The sequence below is a fragment of the Haemorhous mexicanus genome, chromosome 35, assembly GCF_027477595.1.
Source record: "Haemorhous mexicanus isolate bHaeMex1 chromosome 35, bHaeMex1.pri, whole genome shotgun sequence".
Taxonomy (NCBI): Eukaryota; Metazoa; Chordata; class Aves; order Passeriformes; family Fringillidae; genus Haemorhous; species Haemorhous mexicanus.
In genome coordinates, this window is record NC_082375.1 from 873,234 (window position 1) to 899,428 (window position 26,195).

Consider the following 26,195-nt stretch of genomic DNA (forward strand, 5'->3'; position numbering starts at 1 on the left):
CCAGCTGGATTTGGAGATGTTCCAGCGGATCTGAAGGTGCCCCAAACAGATTTTGGGGTGCTCCAGGTGGATCTGGAGGTGCCCAGCTGGATTTGGAGATGTTCCAGTGGATCTGAAGGTGCCCCAAACAGATTTTGGGGCGCTCAGGTGGATCTGGAGGTGCCCCCAGGAGCTGCTGCCGTGCCCAGGGTCCATTTCAGGCTGCTCCAGCTGTTTCCACAGCAGATCCTCTGCAGACTTTGGGGCAGATCTGGGGGTCTCTAGAAGCCCCTCTGGAGCAGCCACTGCCGCACCTGCGGCCCCCAGTGCCCCCTGAGCCGCAGCGTCCCCGTCACCTCGTTCACCTGCGCCGCCACCTCGGGGACCCCCTGGGAGCCCAGGAACGCCCTCAGGTCCCGCTCCAGTGCCTGGGGGGGCACGGGGGGGGTCAGGGGGATGCCCCGAGCCCCCCGAGCCCCCCGGAGCCCCCCGCTGACTCACCCAGATGTCGCCGTGGATGCGGCGCAGCTCCGTGAGGCGCCGGCCCTGCCGCAGCCCCAGGTAGACGGGCAGGTTGTGCAGGCGGGAGCGCCGCACCAGGTAGGGCAGCTCCGGGGGGGGGTCTGCGGGAATTAACACCCCCCGCGGGTAATTAACATAATTAACACCGCCCCCGGATTAATTAACACCCCCCGGAAGGAATTCAACCCACCCCGGGGGCAGTTCAACCCAGTTTGGGGTAAATAAATCCTCTTTGTTAATTGGGTTGGGATAAGTATTTCCTTGATGAAGGGAATATTTTGGGGTCCCCCCCGGGTAATTAACACCTCCCAAGGGGTAATTAACACCCCCCCCAGGGTAATTAAACACCTCCCACAAAGTCATGGAGCTCCCCCAGAGTCTCAGAGTAAATATCTCATTAATTAACCCCGTTAATTCCCGCTTTGGGGTAACTCGCCCCTCCCCCGGAGCTAATTACCCCCCCCAGGGATAATTACCCCCCCGGGGGTGGCTGACCTGCGGGGGGGCTCCAGCCGGACGGGGTGGGGTATTTGGGGTGCGGGGGGGGCTCGGGGATGCGGCTGGGGGGCAGCAGCCGCTCCACGAACCCGAACTCGGCCGTCGACTCCTCATAGCGGGGAGGGGTCTGTGGGGACCCCCAAAATCCCTCAGAGACCCTCCCCCATTAATTCACCCCTCAGACCCCCCCAAGTTCCCCTCTCCCTCTTCAAGAACCCCCCAAAATCTCCCCTGTCCAGGTCCCTCCCAGTTTCTTATCCCTCCCAAACACCCCCATTCCCTCAGGAACACCCCAATTTCCCCTCCCTAAACCCCAAATCCCCTCAGGCCCTAAACCCCCCCTCAAACCCCCCACTCCAATTCCCCCCTCACGCCCCAGATTCCCTCCTCACAGCTCCCCCCCTGTACCTGAGTCCCCCAAATCCCCCCCAAGAGAACCCCTCACACCCCAAAGCCCCTTGTCGGTACCTGCACCCCCCGGACCCCTCGGCCCAGCGCCCGCAGCCTCCGGCCCAGCGCCGCCATCGCCGCCATCTTGGCTCCTCCTCCTTCTCCGCCTTCCAGCCCTCACGACGTCATCACGCAGCGCGCACGTACGTACGCGTGACGTCACCACGTTCTCTCCGCGCCGCGCTCGGAGCCCTGAGGGAGCCGCTGAGGTGGGGCCGGGCCCGGGGGCTCGGACCGGGAATTTGGGGGGGATTTGAGGGGTCTGGGGGCTGCGGGGGGGTCGGGGAGAGAGCAAGGGCAGCGCTGGGAGGGGCTTGAGGCGGCTCTGAGGGGGTTTGAAGCGAGGGGAGCGTTGTGGAGCGGCTCAGGGGGGTTTGGGGGGGGCGGGAGGGGTTCAGGGAAGGTTTAGGGGGGGACCCTGAGGGGGTTTGAGGTGAGAGGGGCGGTGTGGAGGGGTTTAGGGGGGGTCTTTTGGAGAGTTGGGGTCTGTTGAGGGGTCTGGGGGTGGTTGGGGTGTTCAGGTGAGGAGGGGTCTGCAGGAGCCGCTGGGAAGGCTCTGAAGGGGTTTTGGGGGGGATTCTGAGGAGGCTGCGAATGTTTGGGGTGATGGGGGTTATGGGGAGGCCTTGAGGGGGTCGTTGGGAGGCTGCTCAGAGGGTGGGGAGCACCCAAGGGTGCTGCCAATGGACGCCCAGTGTCCGTCCCCCCCACGCCGGGCACAGCCCTTTGTCCCCACGGCCCCAGGCCAGGTGACAAAGTCCTGTGGGCGGGAGAGGAGGTGGGAAAAAAACGCCCCCAATACAGCCAGAAACACCCCAAAACACACCCACAGCCCCCCCAAAACCACCCCAAAACTGCCACAATCCCACCCAAAACAGCCGCAGCCCCCCAGTCACCCCCCAAACACCACTCACCTCCCCAAAAATCACCCTCATATCACCCCAAAACTGCTCCTCCCTCACCTCCCACCCTTTCCTGGGGATCCCCCCCTCCCTTTCAGGGGCTTCCCCCCCTTTTTGGGCTGTGGGGAACCCCCCTAACCCCCCCAGTCCTCCCCCCAGCCCCCACCATGCAGCTCTTCATCCGCGGCCAGACCCTCCTCACCCTCGAGCTCTCCGGCTCCGAGACCCTCGCCCAGATCAAGGTGAGAGCCCCCAAATTCGGGCTGTCCCCCTCCCCAATCCCCCCAGATTTTGGAGTGCTGACCCCCCCGTTTGTCCCCCTCCCCCAGGAGAGGGTGGCCGAGCTTTCGGGGATCCCCCCCGAGGACCAAGTGCTGCTCCACGCCGGGACCCCCCTGGACGATGATGAGGCCGTGCTGGGGCAGAGCCCCCTCCCCGAATTCACCACCCTGGACCTCTCCACGCGCCTGCTGGGCGGTAATTCCGCGGGGAGGCCGCTAATTATCGGCTTTTAATTAGCAAAACGACCCCCCCAACACCCCAATTTCCTTCCTCCCCCCAGGTAAGGTGCACGGCTCCCTCGCCCGCGCCGGCAAAGTGAGGGGCCAGACCCCCAAGGTGAGCGCTGAGGGGGCTCCCCCCGGCTTCGGGGACCCCCGTGGGGTTTGGGGACCCTGCCAGGGTTTTGGGGACCCCCCCTGACCCCCCGGTTTCCAATCAGGTGGCCAAGCAGGAGAAGAAGAAGAAGAAGACAGGGCGGGCCAAGCGGCGCATGCAGTACAACCGGCGCTTCGTCAACGTGGTGCCCACCTTCGGCAAGAAGAAGGGTCCCAACGCCAACTCCTGAGCACAATAAAGGAATTTGGGCCCAATTCCCGCCATTTCGGGGCTCCCTGAGCTTTTTTTACTTCTTTGGGGTTGGTTTTGCACTGTTGTAAGGGTGATTTTAAGGAGTTTAAAGGGGTTTAGGGGTCAAAGTGGCCTAGGGGGGTTGTGCGGGTCTCTGAGCAGATGTCAGGGTGATTAATAGGCGGTGATTAGAGGAAGGAGCTTAATGAGCGTTAATTTGGGGGCTGCTAATGAGAGGATGCGGTGTGCAGAAGTTTTCTATGGGAGCGGCGGAAAGAGCCGAGCGCTGCCGGAAAAACCCGAGCGGTGGGGCGGGGCGAAGGGAGCCGAGCGCTGCCGGAAAGACCCGAGTGGAGGGGCGGGGCGAAGGGAGCCGAGTGCTGCCGGAAAGACCCGAGTGAAGGGGCGGGGCGAGGAGAGCCGAGCGGTGCCGGAAATACCCGACTTATTCCGATTATGAGGGGACCAGGGGAACCGAGCGGTGCCGGAAACACCCGAGTGATTCCGAATGTGAGGGGGCGTGGGAAAAAGCGGTGACGGGAACATCCCCGGCGGTGCCTACTGTCCCCCCAAAATCCCCCTGGGAGGGAAGGAGGGACCCCCAAAACCTCCCCAGTTCCCTTAGACCGGTTCCCCCCAGCCTCAGAGCTGCTGGGTGAGGAAAAGAGGCGGGACAAATCACTCCTGATATATGAATATGCAAATATGGCAGTGCTATTATGCTAATGAAGAAGTGACTCGAAACCCTCCGGCCTGAAAGGCGGGGTTATACAAAACAGACGCGAACAGCGAGCAAGATGCATGCTGGGATGATTTTTGGGGAGATTTTTTGGGATTTTTGGGGTCGAATCGGGCGGGACGCGAGAGAAAAGCGCGGGATGAGCCGGGGAAAGAGGCCGGGACCGGGATGTGAGGGGTGCGAGCGCGGCGCGGGGGTGGCCGTGAGGTGCGGGCGGGCCGGGCGGGTTGGGGCGCGGCGCGGGGCCAAGCTCGGTATCGCTTCTCGGCCTTTTGGCTAAGATCAAGTGTAGTATCTGTTCTTATCAGTTTAATATCTGATACGTCCTCGATGAGAGCACTTTATATTAAACGGATTTTTGGACTCGGGAGTTGGACCCGGAGCTTGCTCCCTCCGCTCCGCGCATCGTCCCGGTATTGCAGTGCCTCCGGGAACGGTGCACCCCTCACGGGGACCTTACTGTGGTGAAAAATAGATTAAAAGATTTAATAAATCTCTTGGTTTGTAGTTGAATTGTGGCATATCGAAGTGCGTACGTGAGAGGTCTGAGCTGGCAGTCCTCATCACTCTTCACAGCGCTCCGCAAAATGGCGGCGCCCTCTCGGCGCTACTTCCTGACGTTAAACTCCGTCATTTCGCAGCTTCCCGGGTGAAATTGGAGTTTTGTGCGGGTGATAATAAATATTTACAATGTTTAAAGTGTGTTAAAGGAGATTTGAAGGGTTTTATTGAATGAATGCGTCAGGGGAGTTAGGAACAGGAAGGGGGGGGCTAGGCGAGTTTCCTGAGGGAAACGAGGCGCGGACTCTACTTCCAAATGAACAAATCTTGTTTATTTTCTGTATTTTACACATTTTTTACGCTTTTTCTCCCTCTCTTCCCACCAGCGCGCCGCGAGCTCTCCCCCCTTCATCCACCGAAACAAAATGGCGGCGGCGCGACGGGCGGGAAACTGCGCGTGAGGCGAGCGCCCCCTTCGCCCCAATCCGCCAATCGGAGCGCGGCTTTTCGCCGTCGCCGGGCAGAACAGCGCGGCCGGGGCCAATCAGAAAATCCGAGCGGCTGGCGCGAGCCGCGCGCGGGGAGGGAAGGAGGGGAAGCGGCGAAGCCGCCGCCACACTCGCAGCGACCGTTGCGCACGTAGGTGGGGCTGAGGGGAAGGGGGAGAACAGCGGCGAGCGCGCCTGCGCGCGGAGCGAGCGACCAGCCCCGCGCATGCCCTGCGCCTGCGCGGTGATGCGGCGCGGGCGGGATTTGGTGCGGCGCGCAGGCGCGGCGCATGCGCGGGAGGGGAGGCGCGCGGCGCGCGGGGGGGCGCGGCTGAGGGGCGGCGGCGGCGCAGGCGCGGCTGAGGCGGCGGCGGCGGCGGGAGCGGGACGGGCCCGGCGATCGCTCCGCGCTCCGGCCGCCCCCTCGCCGCGCCAGCGGCGGCGGCCCCGCCTCGCGCTCTCGCTCTTTTCTCCCCTTCTCCCCCCCCTTCTCCCGTCCCTTCTCCGCCCCCTTCCTTCCGCCCCTTTCCTCCCTCAGTCCCCGCCCCGCGGCCTCAGGCCCGGCCCGGCCTCGCGCTCCGGCCTCGGCGCCGCCGCCTCAACGCGCCCGCGCTTCCGCTTCCCTTCCCCCCCCCCCGCCCCGCGGCCCCTTCCCCCCCCTTCCCCACACACCGGCCCCGCCATGGACGTGAAGCGGCTGAAGGTGACCGAGCTGCGGGCCGAGCTGGGCCGGCGCGGCCTGGACGCCCGCGGGCTGAAGGTGGAGCTGGCGCAGCGGCTGCAGGAGGCCCTCGACGCCGAGATGTTGGCGGCGGGGCCCGAGGAAGGCGGCGGCGGCGGCGGCGGGGGAGGCCCGGCCGCGGCCGCCTCGAGCTGCGCAGGGGAAGCGGGGCCGGCGGGAGGCCCGGGCGGGCGGCCCCACGGAGGGGATGAGGAGGAGGAGGAGGAGGAAGAAGAGGAGGAGGAGGAGGAAGAAGAGGAAGAGGAGGAGGACGAGGAAGCGCTGCTCGCCGATGAGGACGAAGCGGCCGCCGCGGCCCCCGAGGCGGCCCCGGCCCAGCCCGGCCCCCCCGGGGAGGAGGAGGAGGAGGAGGAAGAAGAGGAGGCGGCCCCGGCCGAGCCCGCGGGGTCGGAGCCGCTGCAGCCGCCGCAGGAGGAGGGAGCGGCGGCCGCGGCCGAGGCTGAGGCGGCCGAGGGAGGAGGCGGCGGCGGCGGCGGCGTGAACGGGGCCGAGCGGCCGCCGGAGGAAGCGCCCAGCGGCGATGAAGCGGCCGCGGCTGAGGCCAAGGAGGAGGAGGCGGCGGCGGGTGAGCGATGGGGGAGAGCCGGGACCGGGGATCGGGAAAGGATCCCCGAGGTCCTCGGGAGGGACCGGGGATGGAACCACCGGGAACGGGATCCCCGGAACCGGGAAAAGAACCCCGAGATCCTCGTGAGGGGACCGGGAAAGGAACCCCGAAATCCTCGGGAGAAATCCCCGGAACCGGGAGGGGAACCGGGAAAAGAATCCTCGGAACCGGGAACGGGATCCCCAAAATAGGGAAAGAACCCCCGGGTCATTGGGAGGGAACCGGGAAAAGAACCTCGCGATGCTCGGGGAAAATTCCGAAAACCGGGAGAAAACCGGGAAAGGGCCCGGGGCCTCGTCAAGGACCCCTCAAAATTCCCGGTTTTCCCCCAAAAACCCAACCTGGGCCCCGTCCCCATCCCTGGGGTTTTGGGGCATAAAATCGAGATAAAGTCGCGATAAAATCCCGAGATTTACGACAGGGAAAATCGGGGATTTGAGGGAGAAAAAAGCGGGAAAACTTTGAATTCCGAGGGATTTTAGTGCAGCCGCGGCTGAGGGGAAATCAGTGGAATTCCTGGAATTGGCCAATTCCGAGCTGGGTTTGGGAAAAATCTGAGGGAAAAGTTGGGGAAAATTTGGGGTTTTAGGGGAGAAAATTGGGATGGGGGAAAATTCGGGTGTAGGAGGGAAAAAAATGCGGATTTTTGTGCATTTTGGAGGGAAAATTCTCGGGTTTGAGGGGGGAAATTTTCGATTTGGAGAAATAATCCAGGGGAAAGTGTTGGGAAAATTGGGGGATTTGTTCTAAGGTGAAATCTCTGGGTTTGGGGAAAGTTTGGGGATTTTTGAGGGGAAAATTGTGATATTTTTTTTTAAGAGGGAAAATCTGGATTTTTAAAGAAAACGATGGATTTCTGAGGGGAAAATGGGGATTTTTGACTGGAAAATCTAAATTTTTGTGAGGAAAATCTGGACTTTCTTCCTTTTTGAGGGGAAATCCTGATTTCTGAGGGAAAATTTTGATTTTTGATTGGAAAATCCTGGGATTTGAGGGGAAATTACTCATTTTGAAGGAAAAAAAAAGATTTTGGGAGGATTTCTGGAGCTTGGCTCACCCTGGAACAGAATTTTATTGGGGTTAAAGTGAAATTATTCCCATTTTTATCCCAGACTTTAATTTTTATTGGATTAGAGCTGGGAAATTTCTATTTTAGGAGGATGGAAAATACAAAACTTGGATTTTATGGGAATATTTCCAAATTCTGAATTTTCAGGAATTTTTTGGCCAAACAAGGGAAAAATTGGGATTTTTTTTTTTTTTTGTGTGTTCCTTGGATGTTCCTGTTGGATTTATTCATTTTTAATTTGGATTTTCCAGTTTTTGGTGAACCAATGGATCTTGGGCTGGGATTTTTCCTTTTCCATGAGAAATCCCAGGGGAATTTTATATTTTTTGAGGATTTAAAACATTTTTGTGGCTTTTTTAACCCATCCCAGGTGGGAAAATTGATTCAAGCTCCAAGAGTTTCATGGACTGCTTTTATTTCATTCATTTTTTAAGAAAAAACCAAAAATTGTGGGCATTTTTCACCACTCTAAAAACTGGGAAATTCCAAATCCTCATGGAATGCTTTGATTAAAGTAATTTTTAAGGAAAAAAAATCTGAATTTTAACCAAATTTCAGACTTTTAAATCTGGAAAATCCCTTCCAGCTCCAAGGGTTTCATGGAATATTTTGCTTTAATTCGATTTTCAAGAAAAAAAAATTAAAATTTCAGCCAATTTTTGTCGCTCTAAAAGCTGAAAATCCATCCGAACTCCCAAATGGCACAAATTAATGCTTGGCTTGCATTTACTTTAAGGAAAAAAATGGAAATTTTAGCCAATCTTTGAGCTTCTGAGGAATGGACTCAATCAAACCTTTGGCACTTGCATGGAATATTCAGTTTTGGTTGGACTGTTAAGGCAAAAAAATGGAAATAAATTCAGATTTTAACCTTTTTATCCCTGGGAAAATTAAATTCAGATTTTAACCGTCTATTCCAGGGAAAATGAAAATTAATTCAGATTTTAACCCATTTTCCCCCAGAAAAATGGAAATAAATCTGAATTTTAACCCTTTTTTCCCCAGTAAAATTCAGAAAAATGGAAGCAAATCCGAAATTTAACAATTTTTTCACAGGAAAAATGAAATAAATCCAAATTCTACCCATTTTTTCGCCAGGAAAATTAGAAATAAATTAAAATTTTAACCATTTTTCCCTAAAAAAATGGAAATAAATCTAAATTTTAACCCTTTTTTTCTGGAAGAGCCCAAAAAAATTGCAATAAATCTCAATTCTAACTCTTTTTTCCCCAGGAAAATGAAAATAAATTCAAATGTTAACCCTTTTTTCCCCTGGAAAAATGGAGATAAATTCCAATTTTAACCCTTTTTCTTCCAGAAGAGCCAGGAAAATGGAACTAAGTATAAATTTTTTCCCCAGGAAAAGATGGAAAAACTGAAATAAATCCAAATTTTAACCATTTGTTTCCCAGAAAAAATGAAAGTAAATTTACAGTTTAACCCTCGTTTTCCCCAGGACAATCCCAATAAATCCAAGTTTTAAACCTTTTCCCCAGAAAAATTAAAATAAATCCAAGTTTTAACCCGTTTCCCCAGGACAAGGCCAATAGTGCCGGTTTTCCCCGGGCCCAGCCGAATTCCCCGGCTGTGTCCCGGTGTTTGTGTTCCCCCAGCTGTGTCCCGGTGTTTGTGTTCCCCCGGCTGTGTCCCGGTGTTTGTGTTCCCCCGGCTGTGTCCCGGTGTTTGTGTTCCCCCTCTGTGTCCCGGTGTTTGTGTTCCCCCGGCTGTGTCCCGGTGTTTGTGTTCCCCGGCTGTGTCCCGGTGTTTGTGTTCCGGGCTGTGTCCCGGTGTTTGTGTTCCCCCAGCTGTGTCCCGGTGTTTGTGTTCCCCCCAGCTGTGTCCCGGTGTTTGTGTTCCCCCCAGCTGTGTCCCGGTGTTTGTGTTCCCGGCTGTGTCCCGGTGTTTGTGTTCCCCCCAGCTGTGTCCCGGTGTTTGTGTTCCCCAGCTGTGTCCCGGTGTTTGTGTTCCCCCGGCTGTGTCCCGGTGTTTGTGTTCCCCCTCTGTGTCCCGGTGTTTGTGTTCCCCCGGCTGTGTCCCGGTGTTTGTGTTCCCCCAGCTGTGTCCCGGTGTTTGTGTTCCGGGCTGTGTCCCGGTGTTTGTGTTCCCCAGCTGTGTCCCGGTGTTTGTGTTCCCCAGCTGTGTCCCGGTGTTTGTGTTCCCCAGCTGTGTCCCGGTGTTTGTGTTCCCCCGGCTGTGTCCCGGTGTTTGTGTTCCCCCGGCTGTGTCCCGGTGTTTCTGTTCCCCCGGCTGTGTCCCGGTGTTTGTGTTCCGGGCTGTGTCCCGGTGTTTGTGTTCCCCCGGCTGTGTCCCGGTGTTTGTGTTCCCGGCTGTGTCCCGGTGTTTGTGTTCCCCCGGCTGTGTCCCGGTGTTTGTGTTCCCCCAGCTGTGTCCCAGTGTTTGTGTTCCCCCCAGCTGTGTCCCGGTGTTTGTGTTCCGAGCTGTGTCCCGGTGTTTGTGTTCCCCCAGCTGTGTCCCGGTGTTTGTGTTCCGGGCTGTGTCCCGGTGTTTGTGTTCCGGGCTGTGTCCCGGTGTTTGTGTTCCCGGCTGTGTCCCGGTGTTTGTGTTCCCCCGGCTGTGTCCCGGTGTTTGTGTTCCCCTGGCGGTGTCCCGGTGTTTGTGTTCCCCCAGCTGTGTCCCGGTGTTTGTGTTCCCCCTGGCTGTGTCCCGGTGTTTGTGTTCCGGGCTGTGTCCCGGTGTTTGTGTTCCCCCCGGCTGTGTCCCGGTGTTTGTGTTCCCCCAGCTGTGTCCCGGTGTTTGTGTTCCCCCGGCTGTGTCCCGGTGTTTGTGTTCCCCGGCTGTGTCCCGGTGTTTGTGTTCCGGGCTGTGTCCCGGTGTTTGTGTTCCCCCAGCTGTGTCCCGGTGTTTGTGTTCCCGGCTGTGTCCCGGTGTTTGTGTTCCCCCAGCTGTGTCCCGGTGTTTGTGTTCCCCCAGCTGTGTCCCGGTGTTTGTGTTCCCCGGCTGTGTCCTGGTGTTTGTGTTCCCCCGGCTGTGTCCCGGTGTTTGTGTTCCCCGGCTGTGTCCCGGTGTTTGTGTTCCGGGCTGTGTCCCGGTGTTTGTGTTCCCGGCTGTGTCCCGGTGTTTGTGTTCCCCTGGCTGTGTCCCGGTGTTTGTGTTCCCCCAGCTGTGTCCCGGTGTTTGTGTTCCCCCGGCTGTGTCCCGGTGTTTGTGTTCCCCGGCTGTGTCCCGGTGTTTGTGTTCCCCCGGCTGTGTCCCGGTGTTTGTGTTCCCCCGGCTGTGTCCCGGTGTTTGTGCTCCCCGGCTGTGTCCCGGTGTTTGTGTTCCCCCGGCTGTGTCCCGGTGTTTGTGTTCCCCCCAGCTGTGTCCCGGTGTTTGTGTTCCGGGCTGTGTCCCGGTGTTTGTGTTCCCCCGGCTGTGTCCCGGTGTTTGTGTTCCCAGCTGTGTCCCGGTGTTTGTGTTCCCCCGGCTGTGTCCCGGTGTTTGAGTTCCGGGCTGTGTCCCGGTGTTTGTGTTCCCCCAGCTGTGTCCCGGTGTTTGTGTTCCGGGCTGTGTCCCGGTGTTTGTGTTCCCTCTCCCCGGGGCTGGGCTGAAGTCTCCCTTTGGTTCCAGGGGAGGAGGAGGACAAGGCCAAGGGCGAGGCCGAGCGCCGGGGGCTGAAGCGGCTGCGGGACGAGAAGGACGAGCACGGCCGGGCCTGGCACGAGTTCCGCGAGGAGGCCTACAACAGCCGGTGGGTACTGGGATGGACTGGGGGAACTGGGATGGACTGGGGGAACTGGGATGGACTGGGGGAACTGGGATGGACTGGGAACTGGGATGGACTGGGGGAACTGGGATGGACTGGTGGAACTGGGATGGACTGGGAATTGGGATGGACTGGGGGAACTGGGATGGACTGGGAACTGGGATGGACTGGGGGAACTGGGATGGACTGGGAATTGGGATGGACTGGGGGAACTGGGATGGACTGGGAATTGGGATGGACTGGGGGAACTGGGATGGACTGGGAACTGGGATGGACTGGGAACTGGGATGGACTGGGAACTGGGATGGACTGGGGGAACTGGGATGGACTGGGGGAACTGGGATGGACTGGGAACTGGGATGGACTGGGGGAACTGGGATGGACTGGGGGAACTGGGATGGACTGGGGTTAACTGGGGGAACTCCACGAGCAGGCCTACAGCAGCCGGTGGAGAGCTGGGACTGGGGGCTTTGGGACCGCTGGGGCTTTGGGAAATTGTCTGGGATTTTCTTTAGATTTTTTTTTTTGGAACTCTTTGGATTTTTTTTTCAGATTTTTTTAAATTTTTTGGGATTTTTTTTCTGATTTTTTTTCTGAATTCTTTGGAATTTCTTCTTTTAGTTTCTCTGACTTTTTTCCAGATTTTTCCTTGGTTTCTTTCAGGTTTTTCCAGGGTGTTTTGGAATTTTCTCTGATTATTTTGTGATTTTTTCCCTTTTTTCCTCTTTTTATTTTTTTTGATTTTATTTCTGATTATTTTTATAATTTTGTACATTTTTTCTGACTTTTTCAGGTTTTTTTTTCTGATTTTTTCTGATTTTAAAAAATATTTTTATTATTTTTACCAGGTTTTTTCTGATTCTTTTTCTGATTTTTTTCTCTCATTTTTCCTGTTTTTTCCTGATTTTTTCTCCTTCTGTTTGGATTTTTTTTAGCTTGGTGAGGGTTTGGGGGATTTGGGAAAATCCCAGAAGTTCTGGAGACATCCCAAAAGCTCCTGGCTGCTGAGTGGGGATTTCGGGAATTTCCCAGGAATTTTGGGGGTTGAAGAATTTTTGGGGGGATTTTTGGGGGCTTGGAGATGTCCCCGAACCAGGGAGTGCCCAGCAGGGAATTCCTGAGGAGTTTGGGCTTTCCTGGGATTTTAGGTGTCCTGGAAATTGGGATTTCCCCCCAGAATTTGTGATTTCCCCCCAGAATTTGGGATTTCCCCCCAGAATTTGGGATTTCCCCCCAGAGTTTGGGATTTCCCCCCAGAGTTTGGGATTTCCCCCCAGAGTTTGGGATTTTCTCCCAGAATTTGGGATTTCCCCCCAGAATTTTTGGATTTTTCCCAACCTTTGCCATTTTTCCCCCCCCAGATCCAAATCTCCGCCGCCGCCCGAGGAGGAGCCGCCCGAGGGGGAGGAGGACGAGACCCTGGTGATCCTGGACACCTGTGAGGGAAATCTGGGAATTTGGGGACTTGCTGGGAGGAGCTGGGAGAGTCCTTCTGGAATTTTAGCCGTTTTCCAGTTATTTCTGGAATTTGGGGCCATTTTGGGGGCGATTCCTGGGAATTTGGGCAGAGATTTTGAGGCCGTCTCGAGTTTTTTTGTGGGATTTTGGAATTTTCTGGGATGATTTGAGGTGGGTTTGATTCCCTCCAAGGTGGGTGTTGTGTAGAAATTCAGGAATTTTGGGATTTGAGGTGACTTTCCCTCAGTCCCAGGCGGAATTTGGGGGTAATCCGAGTGATTTTTGTGCTGATTTCAGGGATTTTGGCAGGATTTGGGGAGGGAACGGAGAATTCCAAGTGGATTTTAGGGATCCTTTCAGGGATTTTGGCAGGATTTGGGGAGGGAACGGAGAATTCCAAGTGGATTTTAGGGATCATTTGAGCCCTTTTGGAATTTGAGCTGCCCTGATGCATTTTTGGGACGTTTTGACCCATTTGTGCTGGTTTTGGACCCGAGATATTTTTACCTCAATTCCAGGCAGGATTTGGGGATAACTTTTTTGGTTTTTATGCCAGTGTCAGGGGTTTTGGCTGGATTGGGGAGGGACCCAGGAATTCCAGGTGGAGTTTGGGAACTTTCAGGACTTGACCTGGATTTGACCCAAGCCCGGGTGCATTTCTGGGACAGTTCTCCCTGCTCGGGCCCGACCCCGGCCGGGATTTTGGGGTGAATTCCGGGGTTTTGGTGGGTTTGGGCCGGGGTTTGGGCTGGAGCTGTGGCTGTGCCCCCAGACACGTCGGACCTGCAGTTCCGGGCCAGCCGGGACCGCTACGGGGGGCAGCCGCTCTTCTCCGAGCGCTTCCCGGGGCTCTGGGCCGGCGCCCGCAGCACCCACGGCGTCACCCGCGGCCGCGTCTGCTTCCAGGCCAAGGTGGGCAGCACCGGGGGGGAACGGGGGGAAATGGGGGGGAAAATGGGGGGGAAATGGGGGAGAAACGGGGGGGAAATGGGGGGAGAAACGGGGGGGAAATGGGGGAGAAACTGGGGGAGAAACTGGGGGGGAAATGGGGGGAGGAACTGGGGGGAAATGGGGGAGAAACTGGGGGGAAATGGGGGAGAAACTGGGGGGAAATGGGGGAGAAACTGGGGGGAAATGGGGAAGAAAACTGGGGGAAACGGGGAAAACCAGGGGAAAACAGCAAAAATGGGGGGAAAAAAATGGGGAAAAATGGGAAAAAACTGGGGGAAAAACATGGGGAAAGAGGGGGGGAAAAATGGGGGAAAAACCAGGGCATAAATGGGGAAGTCCAGGGTAAAACTGGGAAAAAAACGGGGATAATCAGGGCAAAACCAGGAAAAAACAGGGCTAAAATGGGGCAAAACCAGGGTAAAACAGGCAAAGCCAGGAAAAAATGAGAAAAATTGGAAAAAACGAGGGAAAAATGGGAAAAAATCTCGGGGGAGGGGCTGGGATTGCGCAGGGGGGCAGCAAAGGGAATTTGGGGGGAGGTTTAGGGGGAGTTTTGGGAGAGTTTAGGGGTTTTAGAGGATTTTGGGAGAGTTTGGAGGTTTTAGAGGGATTTGGGGTTTTTTGGTGCCTGTTTAAGCAGCTTTTGGGGCTGTTTGGGGTTTTTTGGGGTTTCTGCTGCTGCTGTTTCCCTTTCCCTGCCCCATCCCTGAATCTGTTCTGATCCCAAATCCCGAATTTCCCCGCAGGTGACTCAGAACCTCCCGGGCAAGGAGGGGAGCTCCGAGGTGCCGCTGCTGAGGGTGGGCTGGTCCGTGGACTTCTCCCACTCCCAGCTGGGTGAGACCCCAAGACCCCTCAAATCCACCCCAAATCCATCCAGGATCCTCAAATCCAGCCCCAAATCCACTCTGAATTACAGCATCTACCCCAGAATCCATCCAGGATCCCAAAATTCCCCCTCCCCAAAATCCCCACATTACCCCAGTTTCCCCTCCCCATCCCAAACCCACCCCCAAATCCCAAAATCCCCTTTTTTTGCCCCATTGCAGGGGAGGATGAGTTTTCCTACGGCTTCGATGGGCGGGGGCTGAAGGTGGAAAATGGAAAATTTGAGGAATTTGGGGAAAGTTTTGGAGAAAACGACATCATCGGCTGCTTCGCGGTGAGAGGGGGAAATGGGGAAAGCTGGAAATGCACAGGGAAATCAGGGGGCCACTGGGGAGGAACCTGGGGAAATCCTAAAATATTGGGGAAAATCAGGAAAAAAAGGGAAAAATCAGGAAAAAAACCCCAGGAAAAATCAGGGGGAAAAAAGGAGAAAAATCGGGGGAAAATCAGGAAATAAAAACCCAAGAAAAGTCAGGTATAAAAATGGAAAAATATGAGGAAAAAATAATGGGGAAAATAGGGGGAAAAGGAGAAACATTGGGGAAAAACGTGAAAAATCAGGAAAAAAACAGGAAAAATCAGGAAAAAAACAGGAAAAAAACTGAGGAAAAATCAGGGAGAAAAAAGGAGAAAAATCGGGGGAAAATGGGGAAAATCAGGAAATAAAAACCCGGGAAAAGTCAGGTATAAAAATGGGAAAAATGAGGAAAAAATAATGGGGAAAATAGGGGGAAAAGGAGAAACATTGGGGAAAAACGTGAAAAATCAGGAAAAAAACAGGAAAAATCAGGAAAAAAACCAGGAAAAATCAGGAAAAAAACTGAGGAAAAATCAGGGAGAAAAAAGGAGAAAAATTGGGGGAAAATGGGGAAAATCAGGAAATAAAAACCCAGGAAAAGTCAGGTATAAAAACGGGGAAAAATGAGGAAAAATAATGGGAAAAATCGGGAGAAAAGGAGAAACATCGGGGAAAAACGTGAAAAAACTGGAAAAAAAGTAGATAGATAAGGGAAAAATCAGGAAAAAAGGAGAAAAATCAGGAAAAAACAGGAAAAATCAGGGAAAAACAGGAAAAATCAGGAAAAAAGGAGAAAAATCATGAAAAAAAGGAGAAAAATCAGGAAAAAAAGGAGAAAAATCAGGAAAAAATACAGAAACCAGGAAAAACCCAGAGAAATCAGGAAAAAAGGAGAAAAATCAAGAAAAAAAAGGAGAAAAATCCAGAAAAAAATACAGAAACCCGGAAAAACCCAGAGAAATCAGGAAAAACCCAGGAAGAATGAAGGAGGGGCAGGTGGGAAAGCTGTGGGGTTTTGGTCCCTGCAGGACTTCGAGGGCGCGGAGCTGGTGGAGCTGTCCTTCTCCAAGAACGGGCAGGAGCTGGGCACGGCCTTCCAGGTGCCCAAGGGCGCGCTGGGCGAGCGGGCGCTGCTGCCCCACGTGCTGTGCAAGGGCTGCGCCGTGGAGCTCAACTTCGGGCAGCGCCCGGAGCCGCTGGCGCCCGTGCCCGAGGGCTTCGTGTTCATCCACGAGATCCCCGCCCCCGAGAGGGTCCGGACGCCCCCGGGGCCCAAGAGCACCGAGGAGTGCGAGGTGGGGACCGGGGGGGGCCGGGGGCTCCTCCCTCCCTGGGGGATCCTCCCGGGGGGAGGGGTGGGGTTGGGATTGCTGAGGGTGAGGGCACGGAGCCGCTGGGAATCCTGGTGTTTGTCCCTCTGGACCCAGTGGGAATCTGGGCATGGATCCACTGGGAATTCCGTGCCCCATTCCCCCCTCCCCGGGCCTGTATCCCATCGGGAATTCCATGCCCCATTCCCCTCCCCAGTCCCGTATCCCATTGGGAATTCCGTGCCCCATTCCCCCCTCCCCAATCCCGTATCCCATCGGGAATTCCGTGCCCCATTCCCCCCTCCCCAGGCCCGTATCCCATCAGGAATTCCATGCCCCATTCCCCTTCCCAATCCCGTATCCCCTCGGGAATTCCATGCCCCATTCCCCTCCCCAGTCCCGTATCCCATTGGGAATTCCGTGCCCCATTCCCCCCTCCCCAATCCCGTATCCCATCGGGAATTCCGTGCCCCATTCCCCTCCCCAGTCCCGTATCCCATCAGGAATTCTGTGCCCCATTCCCCTCCCCAATCCCGTATCCCATCGGGAATTCCGTGCCCCATTCCCCTCCCCAATCCCGTATCCCATCGGGAATTCCGTGCCCCATTCCCCTCCCCAATCCCGTATCCCCTCAGGAATTCTGTGCCCCATTCCCCTCCCCAATCCCGTATCCCATCGGGAATCCCCCCCAGGTGCTGCTCATGGTGGGGCTGCCGGGCTCCGGGAAGACGCAGTGGGCACAGAAACATTCCCAGGAGAACCGGGACAAGCGCTACAACATCCTGGGCACCGAGCGCGTCCTGCACCAGCTCAGGGTCAGCGGGGCTGGGAGCTGGGGACGGGGGGGATGGGGAGCCCGGGATCCCCGGGAATGCTGGGATCGGGGGGTGGGATCTCCCTCCAGCCCAGGGTCAGCGGGGCTGGGAGCTGGGGACCGGGGGGGATGGGGAGCCTGGGATCCCCGGGAATGCTGGGATCCAGGGATGGGATCTCCCTCCCTCCAGCTCAGGGTCTCAAGGAAAAACTGGGAATTCGGGGTGGGAATGGGATCAGGGAAACGATGGGATCTGTGGGATAACGAGAGCCATGGGATAATGGGATCCAGAGATTGTGGGATAGTTGGAGTGTGGGATAATTGGATCATGAGTCGGGATCTTTGTCCTGCACCAGCTCAGGGTGATGGAGGGAAAACAGGAATTTAGGGTGGGAATGGGAATGATGGGATGGACTGGGAATAATGGGATTAATGGGATGGGATAATGGACTGGGAATAATGGGATTGATGGGATGGGATAATGGGAGGGGAATAATGGGATTGATGGGATGGGATAATGGGAAGGGAATAATGGGATTGATGGGATGGGATAATGGGAAGGGAATAATGGGATTGATGGGATGATGGACTGGGAATAATGGGATTGATGGGATGGGATGATGGACTGGGAATAATGGGATTGATGGGATGGGATAATGGGAGGGGAATAATGGGATTGATGGGATGATGGGGTGGCCTGGATGGGAATTGTGGGGTGGGAATAACAGGAATAATGGGATTGATGGGATGGGATGACGGGATGGGAATTGTGGGGTGGGAATAACAGGAATAATGGGATTGATGGGATGGGATGGTGGACTGGGAATAATGGGATTGATGGGATGATGGGATGGGAATTGTGGGGTGGGAATAACAGGAATTGTGGGATTGATGGGATGGGATGATGGACTGGGAATAATGGGATTGATGGGATGGGATGATGGGATGGGAATTGTGGGATTGATGGGATGGGATGATGGACTGGGAATAATGGGATTGATGGGATGGGATGATGGACTGGGAATAATGGGATTGATGGGATGGGATGATGGACTGGGAATAATGGGATTGATGGGATGGGATGATGGGATGGGAATTGTGGGATTGATGGGATGGGATAATGGACTGGGAATAATGGGATTGATGGGATGATGGGATGGCCCGGATGGGAATTGTGGGGTGGGAATAACAGGAATAAGGGGATGGGATTTCTGGGCTGGGTGGCCCGGGCAGATCCTGGCTCCCCGGCCCGGAGCTCCCCCAGCCCTGCCCCTGCCCCGGCCGTTCCCACATTCCCCGAGTGCCGTCCCGTGCAGACGCGGGGGCCGGAGCCCGAGGAGGAGCTGGACGCCAAGAGCCGGGAGCTGCTGACTCAGCAGGCGGCGCAGTGCCTTAGCAAGCTGGTGCAGATCGCCCCCCGCGCCCGCCGCAACTTCATCCTCGACCAGGTACCCCGGGCTGCAGAGCTGGGAGGAACCTTCCCAGAGACCTGGGAAAGGCAGCGCAGGAATCCAGGAAAACCCTCCATAAATCCTTGGAAAAGGCCCCAAAAAACCCTTGGAAAACCCACCCAAAGCCGCCTTCCGAAACAAATCCGCCTTCCAAAACCCACCCAGAAAATCTTTGGAAACCCCCCAAAAACACCCCCATCCCAGATCCCCCATTCCAGATCCCAGATCCCCCATCCCAGATCCCAGATCCCCCATTGCAGATCTCAGAATCCCCATTCCTGAGCCCTAATCCCCCATCCCAGATCCCAAATCCCCCACTGCAGATCCCAGAATCCCCATTGCAGATCCCAAATACCCCATTGCAGATCCCAGATCTCCCATCCCAGATCCCAGATCCCCCATTGCAGATCCCAGATCTCCCATCCCAGATCCCAGATCCCCCATTCCAGATCCCAGATCCCCCATTGCAGATCCCAGATCCCCCATTGCAGATCCCAAATCCCCCATTGCAGATCCCAGATCTCCCATCCCAGATCCCAAATCCCCCATTGCAGATCCCAGATCTCCCATCCCAGATCCCAAATCCCCCATTCCAGATCCCAAATCCCCCATCCCAGATCCCAAATCCCCCATTGCAGATCCCAGATCTCCCATCCCAGATCCCAGATCCCCCACTGCAGATCCCAGAATCCCCATTGCAGATCCCAAATCCCCCATTCCAGATCCCAAATCCCCCACTGCAGATCCCAAATCCCCATTCCTGAGCCCTAATCCCCATTTTTCTCCCCCAAATCCCCATTGTTTTTTTCCCCAAATCCCCATTTCTTCCCCCTAAATCCCTAATTTTTTCCCAAATCCCATTCCCCCCCCCAGTGCAACGTGTACAACTCGGGGCAGCGCCGGAAGCTCTCGGCCTTCAAGGGTTTCTGCAGGAAGGTCGTGGTGATCGTTCCCCCCGAGCCCGAGTGGGAGCAGCGCCTGCAGCAGCGGCGCCAGAGCGAGGGCGACGACGTGCCCGAGTCCGTCATGCTGGAGATGAAAGGTGGGGGGAAAAACCGGGAAAAAATCTGGGAAACCAGGGGGGAAATCACAGAGAGAATAGGGGGAGATACGGGGGAAAAACGGGGGGAAAATCTGGGAAACCAGGGGGGAAATCACAGAGAGAATGGGGGGAGATACGGGGGAAAAACGGGGAAAAAATCTGGGAAACCAGGGGGAAATCACAGAGAGAATGGGGAGAGATACGGGGGAAAAACGGGGGAAAAATCTGGGAAACCAGGGGGGAAATCACAGAGAGAATGGGGAGAGATACCGGGAAAAACGGGGAAAAAAATCTGGGAAACCAGGGGGAAATCACAGAGAGAATGGGGGGAGATACGGGGAAAAACGGGGAAAAAATCTGGGAAACCAGGGGGGAAATCACAGAGAGAATGGGGGGAGATACGGGGGAAAAACAGGGAAAAATCTGGGAAACCAGGGGGGAAATCACAGAGAGAATGGGGGGAGATACGGGGGAAAAATCCGTGGGAAATGAGGAGGAAAATGGGGGGAAATCCCTGGGAAACGAGGGGGGAAATCACACAGAAAATGAGGGGAAATGCAGGAAAAAAACGGGAAAATTCATGGGTAATGTGGAGGAAAATGGGGGGAAAATCCATGGGAAATGAGGAGGAAAATTGAGGAAAAATCAGTAGGAAATGGGGGGGGGCTCCCTGGAAAATTAAGGGGAAAAATGGGGAAAATGTGTGGGAAATGAGGGGAATAATGGGGGTAAAACAAGGGAAAATCCCCAGGAAAAAATGGGGGAAATCCCTGGGAAATGAGGGGGGAAAAAAGGGGGAAATCCGTGAGAAATGAGGAAAATCACAGAGAAAATAAGGGGGAAAATCCCTGGGAAATGAGGGGGGAAAACGGGGGGAAATCCCTGGGAAAAGAGGGAAAAAAGGGGAACAACCCTGGGAAATGAGGGGGAACACAAAATATGAGGGAAAAAGCAGAGAAAATCCCTGGGAGATTCCCCAGGTCATTCAGAAATTTCTCCTTATTGCCCTTACAGAGAGAATTCCCCCTTTTTCCCCACTCAAACCAGGAATTTCCCCATTTCTCACCACTCCCAGCACCGATTTTTGCTGGATTTCCTCCATTTTTTGGGGCTCATTTTTCTCAGATACCTTTGGAATTTCCCTGGGTTTTGGTGCTTACAGAGATGATTTTCCCCCCTTTTTTCCCCACTCCAACCACGAATTTCCCCATTTCTCACCGCTCCCGGCACCGATTTTCCCGCTGCAAACTCCGCGTTTCTCCCCGTTTCTGACCCAAACTCTGCCGTTTTCTCCCCGTTTCTGACCCAAACTCTGCCGTTTCTCCCCGTTTCTGACCCAAACTCCGCGTTTCTCCCCGTTTCTGACCCAAACTCTGCCGTTTCTCCCCGTTTCTGACCCAAACTCCGCGTTTCTCCCCGTTTCTGACCCAAACTCTGCCGTTTCTCCCCATTTCTGACCCAAATTCTGCCATTTCTCCCCGTTTCGGACCCAAACTCTGCCGTTTCTCCCCGTTTCGGACCCAAACTCTGCCGTTTTCTCCCCGTTTCTGACCCAAACTCAGCATTTCTCCCCGTTTCTGACCCAAACTCTGCCGTTTTCTCCCCGTTTCTGACCCAAACTCCGCGTTTCTCCCCGTTTCTGACCCAAACTCCGCGTTTCTCCCCGTTTCTGACCCAAACTCTGCCGTTTCTCCCCGTTTCTGACCCAAACTCTGCCGTTCCTCCCCGTTTCTGACCCAAACTCTGCCGTTTCCTCCCCGTTTCTGACCCAAATTCTGCCGTTTTCTCCCCGTTTCTGACCCAAACTCCGCGTTTCTCCCCGTTTCTGACCCAAACTCCGCGTTCCTCCCCATTTCTGACCCAAACTCTGCCGTTTTCTCCCCGTTTCTGACCCAAACTCTGCCGTTCCTCCCCGTTTCTGACCCAAACTCTGCCGTTTCCTCCCCGTTTCTGACCCAAACTCCGCGTTTCTCCCTGTTTCTGACCCAAATTCTGCCGTTTCCTCCCCGTTTCTGACCCAAACTCCGCATTTCTCCCCGTTTCTGACCCAAACTCTGCCGTTTCCTCCCCGTTTCCCAGCCAACTACTCGATCCCGGAGAAGAGCGAGTATGTGGACGAGGTTCTGTTCGGGGAGCTGGGCCGGGACGAGGCGGCGCCGCTGGTGCTGCGCTGGAAGGAGGAGGCGCGGAAGCAGCTGCCGCCCTCGGAGAAGCGCGGGAACCGCCGCAACAACCGCAACAAGCGCAACCGGCAGAACCGCAACCGCGGCCAGGGCTACGGTCAGGGGGGAGACGGGGCAAAACGTGGGGAGAATGGGAAAAAACGGGGTGAAAATGGGAAAAAATGGGGAAAAACTGCATTAATTGGGGTCTGGGAACAGCCGCAACAAGCGCAGCCGGCAGAACTGCAGTGGTGGCCAGGGTTACGGTCAGGGGGGAAATGGGGCAAAAAGTGGGGAAATGGGAGAAAACAGGGTGAAAATGGGGAAAAACGGGGTGAAAATGAGGAAAAACTGCATTGAAATGGGGTGAAAATGGGGTCTGGGAACAGCCGCAACAACCGCAACAAGCGCAGCCGGCAGAACTGCAATGGCAGCCAGGGCTACGGTCAGGGGGGAAATGGGGCAAAACGTGGGGAAATGGGAAAAAACGGGGTGAAAATGGGAAAAAATGGGGTGAAAATGGGAAAAAATGGGGAAAAACTGCATTGAAATGGGGTGAAAATGGGGTCTGGGAACAGCCGCAACAAGCGCAGCCGGCAGAACCGCAACGGCGGCCAGGGCTACGGGCAGGGGGGAAATGGGGCAAAATGTGGGGAAATGGGAAAAAACGGGGTCTAGGGAGGGGGTAGTGGGGTATGGAGTGGGAATGGGATTTAGGGATGTGGAGAGAGAATATCAGTGGAGATAGGGAGGGGATTTGGGCTGGATTTGAGAGGTTTGGGATGGGTTTGAGGGGTTTTGGGTGGGATCTGAGGGGTTTGGGCAGGATCTGAGGGTTTTGGGTGGGATCTGAGGGGGTTTGGGCAGGATCTGAGGGATTTGGGTGGGATCTGAGGGGTTTGGGCAGGATCTGAGGGGTTTGGGTCAGGACCTGAGGGATTTTGGGCAGGATCTGAGGGCTTTGGGGCAGGATCTGAGGGATTTTGGGCAGGATCTGAGGGGTTTGATCAGGATCTGGGGGCTTTGGGCTGGGTCTGGGCGCGGTCCCGTTGCCCTGTGCCCCGTTCCGGTTCTGACCCGCTGCTGTGCCGCTCCCTCTCCGCAGTGGGCGGGCAGCGCCGGGGCTACGACAGCCGCGTCTACGGGGGCCAGCAGCAGCCGCAGTACTGGGGGCAGCCCGGCAACCGCGGGGTGAGCGCCGCGCCGCAGCCTTCCGCAACCTTCCGGAACCTTCCGGAACCTTCTGGGGGCGTTCCCAGCCCAGCTCGGGGCACTTTCGGGGCACTTTGGGGCATTTTCGGGGCATTTCCCACTTCCTGCCCATCTCCTGGCTGGCTCCTGTTGCTTCCTGACCATTCCAGGCAGTTCTGGGGCGTGAACTCATTCAAAGTGGGTTGAACTGGGTTCTTTTCTGGTTTGGACTGGTTTAAAACTGGTTTTAACTGGTCTGAACTGGTTGGTGGGCTGGTTTAAACCATTTTGGACTGGTTTAAACAGGTCTGAACTGGTTTGCTGTGGTGTGGACTGGTCTGAGCTGGTTCTGATGCGGCTGAACTGGTTTTAACTGAGCTGCTTTAAACGGGTTGTTGCTGGTTTTTTACCAGTTTAAAATTGGGGTTTTTACTGGTTTGTGAGGGTTTTTACCATCCTTGCGTGGTTTGTCTTTGTCTGAACTGGTTCTGACTGGTTCTGACTGGTTCTGACTGGTCCCAGGGCTACCGGAACTTCTACGAGCGCTACCGGGGCTACGACGATCGGTTCTACGGCCGCGACTACGACTACAACAGATACCGCGACTACTACCGGCAGTACAACCGCGAGGTGGGCCTGGAACCGGGCTTAGACCGGGCTCAAACCGGGCTTAAACTGGGCTTAAACTGGGGTTAAACTGGGGGTTACACCGGGGTTAAACTGGGGGTTACACCGGGGTTACACCGGGGTCACTACAACAGATACCGCGACTACTACCGGCAGTACAACCGCGAGGTGGGCCTGGAACCGGGCTTAGACCGGGCTTAAACCGGGCTTAAACTGGGCTTAAACTGGGATCTGCACCGGGGTTAAACTGGGATCTACACTGGGGTTAAACTGGGGGTTACACCGGGGTTACACCGGGGTCACTACAACAGATACCGCGACTACTACCGGCAGTACAACCGCGAGGTGGGCCTGGAACCGGGCTTAGACCGGGCTCAAACCGGGCTTAAACTGGGCTTAAACTGGGGTTAAACTGGGATCTGCACCGGGGTTAAACTGGGATCTACACCGGGGTTAAACTGGGGGTTACACCGGGGTTAAACTGGGGGTTACACCAGGGTTACACCGGGGTCACTACAACAGATACCGCGACTACTACCGGCAGTACAACCGCGAGGTGGGCCTGGAACCGGGCTCAAACCGGGCTTAAACCGGGCTTAAACTGGGATCTACACCGGGGTTAAACTGGGATCTGCATCGGGGTTAAACTGGGATCTGCACCGGGGTTAAACTGGGGGTTACACCGGGGTCACTACAACAGATACCGCGACTACTACCGGCAGTACAACCGCGAGGTGGGCCTGGAACCGGGCTTAGACCGGGCTCAAACCGGGCTTAAACTGGGCTTAAACTGGGATCTGCACCGGGCTCAAACCGGGGCTAAACTGGGATTTATACCAGGGTTAAACTGGAAGTTACACCAGGATTAAACTGGGATTTACGCCGGGGTTAAACTGGGGTTAAAGTGGGATCTAAACTGGGGTTGAACTGGGATTTAAACTGGGGCTAAATTGGGTTAAACTGGGATTTACACCGGGGTTAAACTGGGATTTACACCGGGGTTAAACTGGGATTTACACCGGGGTTACTCCGGGCTTGCTCCAGGTTGTAAAATGACCCAGAAAGGAGCAATTCTACACAGAAACTGTGGGGTGAAAATTGGGGGGTTTGGGGTGGAATTTGGGGTGGAATTTGGGGATCTTTGAGGTGAATTTTGGAGTGAATTTTGAGTTGAAATGTGGGGATTTTGGGGTGGATTTTGAGGATTTTATAGGGGGTTTTGGGGTGAAATGTGGGGAATTTGGGATGGGGTTTTGGGGTGAATTGTGGGGGGGTTTTGGGGTGGATTTTGGGGTGAATTGGGGGGGATTTTGGGGTGAATTGTGGGGGTTTTGGAGAGAATTTTGGGGTGAATTGTGGGGGTTTTGGGATGGATTTTGGGGTGAATTTGGGGGGTTTGGGGGTGGATTTGGAGTGAATTGGGGGGGTTTTGGGGTGAGTTTTGGGGTGAGTAGGGGGGGTTTTGGGGTGGATTTTGGGGTGAATTAGGGGGGTTTTGGAGAGGATTTTGGGGTGAATTGGGGGTGTTTTGGAGAGGATTTTGGGGTGAATTGGGGGGGTTTTAGGGTGGATTTTGGGGTGAGTTTTGGGGTGAATTGTGGGGGTTTTGGGGTGGATTTGGGGTGAATTGTGGGGATTTTGGGGTGAGTTTTGGGGTGAGTTTTGGGGGGTTTTGGGGTGGATTTTGGGGTGAATTGTGGGGGTTTTGGGGTGGATTTTGGGGTGAATTGTGGGGGTTTTGGGGTGGATTTTGGGGTGAGTAGGGGGGGTTTTGGGGTGGATTTTGGGGTGAGTAGGGGGGGTTTTGGAGAGGATTTTGGGGTGAGTTTTGGGGGGGTTTTGGGGTGAATTTTGGGGTGAGTAGGGGGGGTTTTGGAGAGGATTTTGGGGGGTTTTGGGGTGGGTTTTGGGGTGAATTGTGGGGGTTTTGGAGAGGATTTTGGGGTGAGTAGGGGGAGTTTTGGGGTGAATTGTGGGGTGAATTGGGGGGGTTTTGGGGTGGATTTTGGGGTGAGTAGGGGGGGTTTTGGGGTGAATTGGGGGGTTTTGGGGTGGATTTTGGGGTGAGTAGGGGGGGTTTTGGGGTGAATTTTGGGGTGAATTAGGGGGGTTTTGGAGAGGATTTTGGGGTGAATTGGAGGGGTTTTGGGGTGGATTTTGGGGTGAATTTGGGGGGTTTTGGGGTGAATTGTGGGGGTTTTGGAGAGGATTTTGGGGTGAATTTGGGGGGTTTTGGGGTGAATTGTGGGGTGAATTGGGGGGGTTTTGGGGTGGATTTTGGGGTGAGTAGGGGGGGTTTTGGGGTGAGTTTTGGGGTGAATTGTGGGGGTTTTGGGGTGAATTGTGGGGTGAATTGTGGGGGTTTTGGGGTGGATTTTGGGGTGAATTGGGGGGGTTTTGGGGTGGATTTTGGAGTGAATTGTGGGGGTTTTGGGGTGAGTTTTGGGGTGAATTGTGGGGGTTTTGGGGTGAGTTTTGGGGCGTTCCCCGGGGGCTCCCAGCCTGCCCACCCGCCCCGCTTTCCCCCCCAGTGGCAGAACTACTACCAGGACAGGGACCGGTACTACAGGAACTACTACGGCTACCAGGGCTACCGGTGAAGGCGGCCCGAGCTCACCGGAACGGGGAGGTGGGGGCGGGGCAGGGGGGAGGGGCGGGGACACCGGGGGAGCAGCGGGGAGGGGGGAGGGGCTGGAGAAACGAGAAAAAAAAAAACAGCAAAGGGGGAGGGGGGAGGGGAGAAGAGAGGAAAAAAAAAAAACCAACAAAAAAAAGGTTAAAAAAAAAAAACAACGGGGGGGGAAAAAAGGCAAAAAGAAAAAAAAAGATGGAAAATGTAAATTTTTTTTTTTAAAGTTTGTTGAAAGAATTTTGTTGTAATTGTATAAAAAAAAGCGTAAAAAAAAGAGGGGAAAATGAGGAAATGGAGGGGGAGGGGCGGGGGGGGTCCCCCA

General features: G+C 55.3%; 3 protein-coding genes, 1 long non-coding RNA gene and 1 other non-coding gene across 5 annotated transcripts; 4 read left to right on the plus strand and 1 right to left on the minus strand.

The window, feature by feature from the left end:
- Positions 1 to 124: 124 nt before the first annotated feature.
- Positions 125 to 1,604, minus strand: MRPL49 (mitochondrial ribosomal protein L49). The gene is made up of 4 exons (XM_059872419.1): positions 1,468 to 1,604; positions 997 to 1,126; positions 481 to 602; positions 125 to 407 (listed from the first exon to the last, which is right to left on the minus strand). Exons 1-4 carry the CDS (start codon positions 1,531 to 1,533, stop codon positions 261 to 263), a joined length of 465 nt encoding a protein of 154 aa, XP_059728402.1. The 5' UTR covers positions 1,534 to 1,604; the 3' UTR covers positions 125 to 260.
- Positions 1,518 to 3,232, plus strand: FAU (FAU ubiquitin like and ribosomal protein S30 fusion). The gene is made up of 5 exons (XM_059872420.1): positions 1,518 to 1,658; positions 2,511 to 2,593; positions 2,681 to 2,828; positions 2,914 to 2,969; positions 3,073 to 3,232. Exons 2-5 carry the CDS (start codon positions 2,519 to 2,521, stop codon positions 3,196 to 3,198), a joined length of 405 nt encoding a protein of 134 aa, XP_059728403.1. The 5' UTR covers positions 1,518 to 1,658; positions 2,511 to 2,518; the 3' UTR covers positions 3,199 to 3,232.
- A 963-nt stretch (positions 3,233 to 4,195) lies between these two features.
- LOC132341130 (U2 spliceosomal RNA) lies at positions 4,196 to 4,386 on the plus strand. Its single transcript, XR_009490100.1, has one exon. It is a non-coding gene; the product is annotated as a U2 spliceosomal RNA (small nuclear RNA).
- Positions 4,387 to 5,319: 933 nt separating this feature from the next.
- Positions 5,320 to 25,899, plus strand: HNRNPUL2 (heterogeneous nuclear ribonucleoprotein U like 2). Its single transcript, XM_059872295.1, has 14 exons — positions 5,320 to 6,235; positions 10,914 to 11,034; positions 12,411 to 12,487; positions 13,280 to 13,419; positions 14,205 to 14,295; positions 14,508 to 14,620; positions 15,673 to 15,939; positions 16,647 to 16,769; positions 18,085 to 18,216; positions 19,093 to 19,261; positions 21,341 to 21,541; positions 22,529 to 22,614; positions 23,137 to 23,244; positions 25,773 to 25,899. Exons 1-14 carry the CDS (start codon positions 5,611 to 5,613, stop codon positions 25,839 to 25,841), a joined length of 2,322 nt encoding a protein of 773 aa, XP_059728278.1. The 5' UTR covers positions 5,320 to 5,610; the 3' UTR covers positions 25,842 to 25,899.
- Positions 14,633 to 15,268, plus strand: LOC132341031 (uncharacterized). The gene is made up of 2 exons (XR_009490074.1): positions 14,633 to 14,821; positions 15,031 to 15,268. It is a non-coding gene; the product is annotated as an uncharacterized LOC132341031 (long non-coding RNA).
- Positions 25,900 to 26,195: the final 296 nt, after the last annotated feature.